This window comes from Saccostrea cucullata, unplaced genomic scaffold (assembly GCF_032062105.1).
Source record: "Saccostrea cucullata isolate Sc308-1 unplaced genomic scaffold, CSIRO_AGI_Scuc_v1 ctg416, whole genome shotgun sequence".
NCBI lineage: Eukaryota > Metazoa > Mollusca > Bivalvia > Ostreida > Ostreidae > Saccostrea > Saccostrea cuccullata.
In genome coordinates, this window is record NW_026925088.1 from 167,069 (window position 1) to 179,532 (window position 12,464).

The following is a 12,464-nucleotide window of genomic DNA, read 5'->3' on the forward strand; positions in this document are numbered from 1 at the left end:
ATTTTTATTGACAACAGTTCTGAATTGTTTAGGCAGTGAGCAATAATTTGAATGACAATTCTTTAAAGTTTTATTAAGTTAGCAATAATTTTAATTATTCACTTGATTTTAAGTTTTCATTCAGACTTGTCCTGATTTTAGTTGTCAGACATGTAGTACTGGTGTTCATTATAACAATCAGACCCTCATCGCACACAATCAAAATATCAGGGTGTCAGAACCCAACACTACATCAACTCCTTGTATTATGTAGAACAAATTGTGATATGTTTTACTTTGTGCCATAATGATGAAAATAAATTTAAATACCAAAATATTTGTAGTTTATTCATTGAATTTGTGGTGAAGATGTTCAAGAATGACATTCATTTCCACCCGAAATTCCAAAACCTATCTTTATCTGGGAAAAATAAACAACGAAAAGGGATTGCAGAATTTTGTGTCGAGACTGTAGCTCTACTGATGTGAATTTGTATCAAAGGAAGAGAGAGTGTCACGGACTTGAAACATTGCAACAGCAATAATAGAATAATGATCTGGTATTTGTTGTGGCAAGATTTATTGCAGTCAGAATAAAACTATAGGAAGAGTAGCCTTTTTTACGTTTGTCTACTTGTGTGTCAAGTTTCTTTGAAATCGGACCAAAACTGTAGGAAGGATAGCGATTTGAAAATATATCACAGAAATTTCTGTTTTTAGCAAAATTTCCGACACCATTTATTGAAATGAAAAAAATGGTAAACAAAATCTTGTATCTTAGTTCAGTCTACTTGTGTGCCAAGTTATATTGAAATCGGACCCAAACTGTAAGAAGAGTAGCGTTTTGAAAGTATTTCACAGAAATTTCTATTTTTATTAACAATGTCAACACCTTTCAACAATACCACAAGCCGATACTCAGAATTATGTATCTTTTTGTAGTCTACTTGTGTGCCAAGTTATTTTGAAATCAGACCATAACTGTAAGAGAAGTTTTCAAAGAAATGTCTATTTTTAGTAATCATGACAACACCGAACATCGAAATCAAAACCCGATACATGCAATAATATACCCAAATGTGGTCTACTTGGGAATTTTGGGACTGCACCCATGCGTCTTTATTAATTTAAGTTGGTTGGTTTTTAGCTCGACTGGTCGTGATCATCCGCCAAGCTGTCCGTCTGTCTTTATAATGATCTGTCTGTCTGTTCGTAAACAATTTTCCAAAACGTACGCCTCCTAGAGTTTTGGTTTGATTTCAATATAACTTGGTACACAGATAAACTACACTGAGATACATTAATTACAGTTTATCCTTTAAAATGCTACCTCTCATATAACTTTGGTCTAATTTCTAGTGCAGAAAATTAAATCGTACTAATGCTACTTTGTGATTTTAAAATTTTAAAAATGTTCTTTAGAGCGTTTGAAATTTTGAATGTTTGGTTTAAAAGAGTATCTGTCATTTGTGTCTATCTGGAAATGGAATTTCCAATGATAGGTTGCTTTTTACAGGTTTGAATGTAGTTACACGTAAGTACATGTATGCATATCCACAGACTGTTCAATATCACATTGACATGCAATCATGGATACTTATATACATGTGGAATATGGAAGCCCTGATGTCTCTTCTCGTTCAAAAATAATGACCAAGGTCAAAGTTTTGTGACAAACATTGACCCCCCTTCTTCAAAGTTCATCATTAACATTAATCATATTATACATGTATTGGGAAATATATTTAATCCCTAATATTTTTCAGGAAATGCAAATCAAAATACGCTCTACACATTTTCTGATTGAAAATTTATGAACAGATATATTTTACGACAAAAATTATTATTGTTGTGAGACATTAAAGATCACTTCTTATTTCATTTCATGCTTATAAGCAATGGTATGAAAGGCTATACTGAAGGAAATTCGATTTCTATAAAATGGATTTATTTTTGTCTTTCATGCAGATATCAAAGTCAAATTTTTACAAGAACATTTCTAAGACTTCAAAGAAACTTGAATTATTTTGGGATGCATAATGCAAATATATATCTGTTATTACATGTAACAGGGGAACAAAAGAACATAAAAACTTACGACTTTTCAACTTTATATACAACTATTCCCCACGATAAATTAGTTTCCAGGCTTTTTGACATCATTGACAGTTTTTTTTTTTTTTTTTTTTTTGAATAAAAATGGAACTCGTAAATTTACTTACGTTGTCATTGGTGATGTGCAAAATTACTTTGTTAAAACCTTCTGATTGTACACACAAATATTCTGAAGTTGATATTAAAAAGATGCTCGAGTTTCTGATTGACAATATCTATGTGGTTTTTGGATACCAGGTCTTCCAACAATCTATTTAAATTCCCATGGGTACCGATTGCGCCCCGTTATTAACAGACCTACTGACCTATTTTTGAATTTATTTGAAGCAGAATTTCAAAATCTTTTACTTGAAAAAAAATACTTGCTGTTGCCTTTGGTAATATCGACGACGTATTGTCAGTTAACAATGGTTATTTCCATTCTTATGTCGATACGATATATCCCGGTGAGTTTGAGATAAAAGATACACTAGAGACTGACACAACTGTTTCATATTTGGATATTCTACTAGTTACTAACAAGCGAGAATATCAGCAGTCTAATCTAAAGTCCTCATTTCGTTAGTTCTAAGGTCGATACAATATAACACTGTCAACAAATACAATTCATCATTAAGTTAAATGCTGACTGCCTTTTGTATACTGATTGTTAGGCCATTGTTTACACACTGAGTTGTCTACAGATTTTTTCCGTTGCTCCCGATCACAACAATGAGCACACGGTGAGTGTGATCGGTCGGCAGGGATGCTCACTCCTCCATGGCACCTGATCCCACGTCTGATGTTAATTTTTTATAGTGTTGCATTGTACTCGGAAGACCATTAGGTCTCTTGAGCTTTTATGAATCGAGACCAAGCAGAATGTAATAACGCAAAATTCAACAAGAGGCCCATGGGCCACATCGCTCACCTGAGCACTGTGGCTAGGAAAAAGTAGAAATTGGTTTATTATTGAAAAGTTTAAATCCAAAAAATTGTCCCATGACCAATCATGGCTTTGCTATTCTTGGGAAGATGATTTTTAAAGAATTTTCCTACATATGTCTATATAAAACTTTGATCGGCCATTGTGGCCCCGCCCTACCCCCCGGGGTCATGATTTGAACAAACTTGAATCTACACTACCTAAGGTTGCTTCATTATAAATATGATCAATTATAGCTTTTCTATTCTTGAGAAGATTTTTTAAAGAATTTTCCTATATATTTCTATGTAAAATTTTGGTCGGCCATTGTGGCCCCGCCCTACACCTAGGGGTCATGGTTTGAACAAACTTGATCCTACACTACCTGAGGATGCTTCTATATTAATATGATCAATTATGGATTTGCTGTTCTTGAGAAGAAGATTTTTAAAGAATTTTCCTATATTTCTATGTAAAACTTTGGTCGGCCATTGTGGCTCTTCCCTACCCCCGGGGGTCATGATTTGAACAAACTTGAATCTACACTACCTGAGGATGTTTCCCCATAAATTTCATCTTTCCTGGCACAGTGGTTCTTGAGAAGAAGATTTTTTAAACATGCCACCAAATTTTCATTAATTCCCAATTATCTCCGCTTGAATGAGAGCGTGGCCCTTCATTTGAACAAACTTGAATCCCCTTTACCCAAGGATGCTTTGTGACTTGAGAAGAAGTTGAAAATGTGAAAAGTTTACAGACAGACGGACAGACAGACAGACGGACGCCGGACAAAATGTGATCAGAAAAGCTCACTGGAGCCTTCGGCTCAGGTGAGCTAAAAACCGAATTTTCAGGTTTATTACAACGCCTTCTAAACACTTTGTTCGTAATCTTATAGGATAAAATAAAAGGTGAGGAAGAATTTTAGTCCTCTCTGGTAAATAATGAGAATTTTTATAAAGTTTACATGATTTATTTTATATATATACTTGTATTTTACAAATTTATTTTAAACCACGTTTCAAACGTCTTTTTATTATTTCTACATGTAGTTACATGTATGTATATATTTTAAAATCAATTAACAACAACAAAACCGGCAGCCTTAAATGTTCAGTCATGGTTATGTTACAACCTATAATAGTGAAATTAAATTAAAACGATCTAAATAGTGTACTTATAATAAGATTCTGACTTAATAAAATATAATGATGTTTTTTCTTTCTTTTTTTCCCCATCTTAGAAGCTTGCGAAGTAAAATAATGAATACAACAAAATTCATCTAATCCCTACAATATGGAATCTCTCTCTCTCTCTCTCTCACAAACACACACACACACACACCCTCTCCCTCACACACACACACACACACACACCCCCTCTCTCTCACACACACACACACACACACTACGCCTTTTAAATTGATAACGTCTTTCTATTTTCATTTATACTTTATTTAGGTTTAATGGGTCCTGTACCACTAGCCCTTCTTCTGGTTCTTTTCTCTCTGATGCTGTTTTCACCTGTCACTGATGCACAATTACCCTGTAGCTATAGAGCTAATGGATGTTCCATTCCTGGAAATCTGCCATTTTTCTATAAAAGAACTTTTAAACCAGCATGCAATATGCATGACCAGTGCTATAACTGTGTAAGCGATAATGGAAAAGATTTTACAATATTATATCAAAGATATTAGAAGATTAAAAGTTTCTTTAGTTTAAACGTTCAAATGAATGCTGAAAAAACGAGTGCAAGATGTGGACGGAATAATTTATTTCAACAATTAGACATTATCCATGTATGTAAATTCTAAATTACGGTAATGTAATTGTCTACTATGCTTTAAAAGGTTTTTGATAGATATGAAAAATCAAATCTCATTTTGATAAACTAATAATTAATATATTGAAGTAAAAAAAAAAATTATTCAGTTTTTTTTTATTTGTCTGCTTTTTTCTTGTTCTTTTTTTAGGAGTGTTAAATGTCCTTGGATAGATTCATTTTCTAATTTTTATATATTTACATTTCTAAATAGTTTTGCTTAAGATTCTTTTCAAATTATATAAAAAAGTTCACTTTCTTTTGAACTATGATGGGGTGATTAGATTTCTCATTAAACTAAATAATTTCTTAAATAAATTCATAACGCCTTCTAAATAAATTGTGACCAATTTATTTAGAGCAAATGAAAGGTGAAGAACATATCTTTAGTAGGAAGGGGGGGGGGGTTGTATGATTGTATATTATTCTGTATTTGATGATGGTATTATATGACAAATACCAAACCTCTATTTGAGAAATGTTCAACAGATGCATGTTTTGCGAAATGTATAAAATTTTGCATTTAGCTAAGATGATTACTGTAGTGCAAGTAGTGTCAAAATTAGGACCCGGCTACCAAAATACATATCTTTAAAAGCAAAGCATGTAATGATATAAATTCCAAATGATTTCTAAAATTTTTATTCGTGGTGTTAAGACATGGAAGGATATCAACTTACAGAAAAATAATGACATTTATATCAGATAACATCAAATAGGCTAGATGTCTTTTGAATATTGCTATAGGCCCACAAATCTCGTATAAGAAGCAAGAAACGCTGAACACGGATAAAATTTCTTTACTGCTTTTTTGTAAGAGAATCACTCTTTGCTTCTCTTTTTGTAGGGTTCCTCTCACCAATATCGCATTTCCCGGAGAAGCTGTGACAATAAATTCCATCGGAATATGCAGAGAATTTGCAGACGAATAGGTTTGTTGCGTCGGATTAGCTGTTTCAAGTACGCGTTGGTTTACTTTACGGCCGTTCGAGTTGGAAGGAAATCTCTATATCTAAGAAAACCAGAAAAACATTGTCCTTTGGTATCACACTGTCTGAAGTGAAAGGAAAGATTACACTTCATATTGAAAATATTATTTAGCAAATAGCACACATTACCAAGAATGAAAGTTTTCTTGATAAAAATGAACCAGACTTTTTTTCTGTTTTTTTTTTTTAATAAAATGCGTAACTTCACCGAAATATGGCAGAGATACTGCCGATTCGGCGTTTTACAATCAATGAATCTTTTTTTGGTCTGCCAGCTATGAAGTTGTTTTCTTTGCTTTTGGATCTTTCTGTTTATCAACTTGTCTTGGATGTCAGATACTTACAAATTTATCATTGCTTTTTGTAAGACATTCTTAAGAAGTATTTCATTGTTATTTGCTAAGTTTGTTTTATTTTCCTATAACCTCTAAAGATGTCTTCTTTTAGACATGTGTGAAGAGAATTTTGAACTTTCTTGGACAACACTCGCACACGTATTTAAAAATGGGTTTATAATAAACGGAGGAAACGAACCTTAATCAAGCAAAAAAAAAGTCAATTGAAACAATACAAAATAGGAGCAGAGCAAATATGGACCTCCAAAACATCAGAGATGGGATCAGGTACCATGGAGGATTGAGCACCCCCTCTTGTGGAGAAATGATGTACTGTTTATTCATGAGATTGCCCCACGTGATTTACTTACAATTATTATGATCATTAATATTCATAAGATCCTGCATAAACTTGAAATATTCCATTTCTTTAAATTTTTGTATTTAAACCTGGAAGCACAGTTTTTGGGTTTTTTTCTTTAAGCATCTATCATAGTTATTTAACTTATTTGGGCAGAATTTTGTGTTATTTACAGTTGACAACTCATGATACCATCTTTTTGGTAATAAGAAGGTCACACTGATGCAAGAAATTGCGTTTTTTCAAATTAACACACGGCCGTAACTCTTCCTGAGATGATAAATCATCTTTATTTTATAAAACCCTAGGGTAGACTACTTGGGATTTTTGGAACTTCATCCATGAATGGATAAATGGCTATACAAATTTTCTACGTGTTCTTTAGGGCTTTTGAGAATTTGAGTCTTCGGTTTAAAAGAATATCTGTCATGTGTGTCTATTTCGAAATTTCCAAAGATAGGTCGCTTATCACAGCCTTGACTATAGCTACAAGTAAGTGTGCATATTCACAGTCTGTTCAATATTTTACTGACATGCAATTATGATTGCTATCAAGTACCACATGGATACTTAATACCATATATAAACTCTTACCATCTGTTTCATGCACGAACATCTCTCCAGAACATCAGAAAAGAACATCTTATTCAGGTCTGAATATATCTAGTACTGCAGTATATATCTTTAAATTTTTATTTATTCATTTGTTAATTTATCCAATTATCTTGTTTATCTTATTTTTAATGTCAACTTGTGAATCAGCGAAGTATATTCCTAATTGTAAATCCATTTATTATACAATGCATATTTATCGCCAGTAGCATCTAGAAAAAATATTGATTTAGTATTTTAAATGTTTCTGTATTACATTTCTAAAATTCAATTTTCATTTTCGAATCCACGGCCAAAAAAGAAATAAAGATCGAAATTTCATACTTTGAAGTTCTGTGGACTAGTTTTAATTCTCTATAATTTTTTAAGAATCATAGATTTAACAAAAAAAAATAGATTTTGTTTTGTTGAATCTATAAGAAATTAACTTGTAAACGTTATAAATACGAGATTTTCTCCTTAATCTAAACACCTTTATTATCTCTCTTTCTCTCTCTCTCTCTCACATGATAAGAAAAATTCAAAAATATTATATAGACTTGTATTCAATTATCATTAAATTTTTTCAACTGTGTATTCAAGCATTATGAGTCCAATACCTGTGTTCCTCCTTCTGTGGATGTCCTCTCTGATGTTGTTGTCACCTGGCACCGATGCATTCAGGTACTCCTGTGGTTATAGAGCTAATGGCTGCTCCATACCTGGAAACCTGCCTTTTTTCTATAAAAATATTTTCAGACCAGCGTGCAACAAACATGACCAGTGCTACAAGTGTGTAAGTAATTATGAACTTGCACAAATTAAGAGAGTATTTTCAAAGTCATTAAAATTACATAGTAAAATAACCGAAATTTTATCAAGTCCCTCCCCTTTCCCCGGAAACAGAGACGCCTATATAACGGTATGTAATATACGTAATACTATAAATTATATGATGGAAAGTATAAATCGTTCTCGACTTCTGCTATGTTCTTTTTGAAACACCCCCAAAAATGTTTTGTTTTTCTTATGGTGTTCTCTTTCTTTCTTATTTATGTCAAAGAAGTCTAAGTTGATTTTTTTAAAATCATAAATATGTCATGTTTGACAAAATATGCCATAGATATTGACATCTCACCCACAAAGACAACGAAAGCGAGGGGGTGGGGTTCACAATCATTTTAATTTGCTTGATCTCCAAAATCTACAACAAATATTTGACACTTTATACACACGAATATTGTCCTTCTTTCATTAGAATTCCCCCGATGTTAGTTGGAGAACAATATATTCAAACTTTTCCCTTAGAAATGCTTTGAATTTATATCATTTAAACTCTTATATATATCATCTTAGAGCTCTTTTATAGCAGTGTTTTCTATTGTTTTCTAATAGGGTTCCTCTCGGCGATATCGCATAAGTCGTTTCAGCTGTGACAATAAATTCGTTCGGAACATGCTGTCAATTTGCAGAAGACGATTCTGGCATAGTGCTTTTGGAAAATGTAGAGAGTTTGCAGGACTATATTACACGGCCGTTCGGTTTGGAGGGAGGTCTCACTATCTGTCAACACCAGAGTCTCACTGCCCATGGGTAGCACACTGCTTGAATTGAAGAAAATGGAAAAGGCAATAAATATGACCTAAAACAATGATTAAATAAATATTTGATAAACAAAATCGGACGGTGTTGAATTGTCTCATTCTATTTTCTATCCATTTTATCAGTCACTGTATTTTGAGTGTTATATGTTTATTTATCTTAAACTTTGTATTTACTGCCTCCCGATTTTAAAAACTAACATCAGGACATATCCTTAACATTAATCTGAAACAATAAACACTTTTTTGGTAATAACCTCTCAAGATAGGTTTGTTGCGTCGGAATCGCTGTTTCAAACCAAAAGGGCGCACGGACCTTATAGGTCACCTGAGTTTCATATAACAACTTTCCAACAATTGAATTTGGTTCTTGTTTTAAATCAGAGGCCATGGAATTCACAATTTTGAAAGAGGCACCGTTGCTTATCATAACTATACACTTAGCATGCTTACTTTGGTTACTTAATACCCGGAGGTAGACCACACAGAGAAAATGCATTTCCACTTTATAACCAGTTGTGCACTCCGCCCTACAGGAACCACTGACCCTGGGGCCATTGAATTCATAATTTTGGAAGAGGCAGTCTAATTTAACATAACTATGTACTTGGTTAGTTTATCTAATGACCAGGAGCAGAGAAGAATTTTATAGAAATAATGCATTTTCATTGTATAGTCTATCTAGCCCCGCCCTAGTACTAGAACCCCTGACCCAGAGGCCATGCATTTCACAATATGGGTAGAGGACTCAATACTGATATAATCAATAAATCCCGCCATAACTCCAAAACCCCTGACCCAAGGGCCATGGATTTCACAATTTTGGAAGAAACATTCTTGCTCATCTTAACTATGTACTTGGTTAGTTTGTTTAATACCCAGGAGCAGAGGTGAAAATTTTCAAAGAATTTATGCCTCATTTTCACTATTTAATCGATAGAGCCCTGCCTTAACACCAGAACCCCTGACCCTGCACTAGCTGGGTTAATTAAATTCACAATGTTGGAAGAGGCAGTCTTATTCAACATAACTATGTACTTGGTTAGTTTGTTTAGTAAGATTTTCGAAGAATTGATGTATTTTCACTATATAACCAATAGAGCCCCGCCCTTACATGAAAACCCCTGACCCAGGGGCCATGGAATTCACACTTTGGGAAGAGACAGCCTTATTCAACATAACTATGTACTTGTACTTCTTTTGTTAAACCGCTGTTTAAATCATTTTGACATATACATTGTAGCATTAGTGCGTGAAGGGATAAAAGGAGTTAATCAGGTGACCTATTCCTATCCCGCAAGCATGTGTTAATTTCTGAAGATTTTCAGTTTCGTTTTTTAAACTAATGAACACATTTTAGCTAATTCTATGGATAAGGGGGAACAAACTTTGTGAATATTATTATCCCCGTCACCCCTTGGGCCAGAAAAGTGGGATTTAACCCATCAATATTGATGCAATCTTTAAAAATCTCCTCATTTCGTCCTAGACATCAAACTTGTTGGCATAATTGTAATAAGCACGAAGTTATAACAACTCAAAAAGTATTTTTTCTAATGGTCCGATAGACTTGTATATGATCTAATGATATAATGAATTCAACAATTATTTTAGCAGTGTATCAGGTTGAGCGTTAAGGCCCCTGAGTCATTTGAATAATCCTTCTTTTACACGACTTTTGTAACCTTCCTTGCTTTTATATTAAAAAAATATTCATGTCCTATTTTCAAAGTTATTTCAGAAATTTAAACGATGCAAGATTTAACTATGCAATATAGTTTTAGAAATAGATACATTTACATGTCGTTGGTCTCCTCTTTTACAAGAAAATTCACAATACATCAACCTAGCAAGTATAAACAAATGATTAAATGAATGAGGCTTTTGGCGTTTCTTCGTTCAATCTTCGTTCAATTTTGTTAGTGAGAATTATGCAAAGAATTTCCAAAAAGAAAATGTTTTGTTCAAAATTTTCTGGGATGTACAGAAAAGCTAAAAATAAATAAAACTTACTTCCACGCAGTATGATGATTATATATTACTGAATTCTACAAAACCAGCCAGGTGACGTGTGTCTAAAAAACATGTATATTAAATTATTTTTTGTAAATAAAACAATAGTTTGAAGCAAAATTCAATAGCTGTTTTATTTTGTATATGACAAATTCTGTTGAAATTAAAATGGCAACATTTTAATGTATGCAGATCAGTAAACAAATCAGTATTGAGTAATGATTAGAAACCCCATTTACAATTTTTACAAATACAATTATTTTTTTCTTCAATATATTGACTTATTAATAAACTTATGATATTTATAAAGTTTGATCATTTTTCTTATATGAATGTTTTTTTTTATAATCATGTGTGGGCTTTTTAAATTTATAGCAGAAAAAAATCCAACTTAAAAGTTAAAAAAAGTTAAAATTACCAACTTTAAAGTTGAAGATGCCAAAATTAAAGTTAAAAAAGCCTTTGTCCCAGTAAATACTATAAATCGCACCTGATCCTACCTTTTATGTTTTGGAGGTCCGTGTTTGCTCTGCTCCTGTTTTGTATTGTTTTATTGACGTTTGATCTTGAATATGGTTCGTTATCTCCATATATTTCATAAAAGGGTCCATTATTTCGTGTCAAGGCACATACCCTGTGTCATCTACGGAAGCGAATTGGTGCCACGTAATATTTTTTAAGTTTGTAATTCCAACTTAAAAGTTGGAAACTCAGACTTTTATCTTGGCTTTTCCTAATTCAAAGTTAGTAATACCAAATTTAATCTAAGTTTTTTTTACATTTAAAGTTGACTTTTCTTACTTTATTCTTGGCTTCTCCAACTTTAAAATTGGTTATTTTAACTTTAACATTGACTTATTGGTAATTCCAGTTTTTATATTTGCCTTTCCAATCCTTATTTGAGTTTTTCTAGCCCTTTCCCTCAGCCTTTTCCTCCTTTATTTTGAATTATTACAAACTTTATAAATGCAAAATAAATTCATTGAAATAAATTGGCTAGCACTTCTTTTCTGCCAGTTTCCTTTGTTACCTTGACTTTAACTAGATATCCTTTATTTCAACTTTCAATTAAAAATCCCTTTATTTTCTTTGGTCCATCTTATACAATTATGTAGAGAATTAATTCATACAACTCCGTGCATGACAGAATTTCAACCTAACCTATAAGAGATCGGACAATTTTGTTTGGTATGAAAAAATAAGCTTTAAAATGAGACCATTATTAAGTGTTTGATATAAATTATATAGGATTAATCAAACGCTATATTACATGTTACAAATATAATAGAACTAAATTATCAATTCTATATGTAGAACACAATGAATTTATTCCTCCTTTCATCATAATTTTATATAATTAAATCATATCTTTCCATTGTAATTACATGTGAAAAAATAAAGAAAACGCAACCCGAGTTTAGCTACAAACTTTAAAACTGGAAAACCAAAACTAAAATTGGAATTGCCAAATATATAGTTGGAAAAGCCAAGATTAAAGTTGGAATTCCCAACTACAAAGTTAAATAAGCAAAGATTATAGTTGTAATTGCAAACTTTAAAGTTGGAAAAGCCAAGATTATTGTTGGAATTACAAAGTTTAAAGTTTGAAAAACCAAGATTAATGTTGGAAAGGCCAACTTTAAAGTTGGAATTACCAACTTAATTTAAAAATATTACGTGGCACTTTTGTAATCATCGACTATTGCTCCAACTTCTTTGAATAAATGCACAGTGCCTAGATATCCAACATTC

At 32.4% G+C, this 12,464-nt stretch overlaps 2 protein-coding genes across 2 annotated transcripts; both read left to right on the top strand.

Moving 5' to 3' along the window:
• Positions 1-4,455: 4,455 nt before the first annotated feature.
• On the top strand, positions 4,456-5,971 carry LOC134268032 (uncharacterized). The gene is made up of 2 exons (XM_062750235.1): positions 4,456-4,649; positions 5,670-5,971. Exons 1-2 carry the CDS (start codon positions 4,464-4,466, stop codon positions 5,883-5,885), a joined length of 402 nt encoding a protein of 133 aa, XP_062606219.1. The 5' UTR covers positions 4,456-4,463; the 3' UTR covers positions 5,886-5,971.
• Positions 5,972-7,661: 1,690 nt separating this feature from the next.
• On the top strand, positions 7,662-8,752 carry LOC134268033 (conodipine-P1-like). Its single transcript, XM_062750236.1, has 2 exons — positions 7,662-7,894; positions 8,494-8,752. Exons 1-2 carry the CDS (start codon positions 7,706-7,708, stop codon positions 8,710-8,712), a joined length of 408 nt encoding a protein of 135 aa, XP_062606220.1. The 5' UTR covers positions 7,662-7,705; the 3' UTR covers positions 8,713-8,752.
• The last annotated feature ends 3,712 nt before the right edge of the window (positions 8,753-12,464 follow it).

What these genes read in the sequence shown, in the direction of transcription:
- LOC134268032 (XM_062750235.1), top strand. Translation starts at nt 4,464, where the DNA reads ATGGGTCCTGTACCACTAGCCCTTCTTCTGGTTCTTTTCTCTCTGATG. An exon ending in ATGACCAGTGCTATAACTGT is followed by an intron (nt 4,650 to 5,669) that starts GTAAGCGATAAT and finishes CTCTTTTTGTAG; the next exon opens with GGTTCCTCTCACCAATATCG.
- LOC134268033 (XM_062750236.1), top strand. Translation starts at nt 7,706, where the DNA reads ATGAGTCCAATACCTGTGTTCCTCCTTCTGTGGATGTCCTCTCTGATG. An exon ending in ATGACCAGTGCTACAAGTGT is followed by an intron (nt 7,895 to 8,493) that starts GTAAGTAATTAT and finishes GTTTTCTAATAG; the next exon opens with GGTTCCTCTCGGCGATATCG.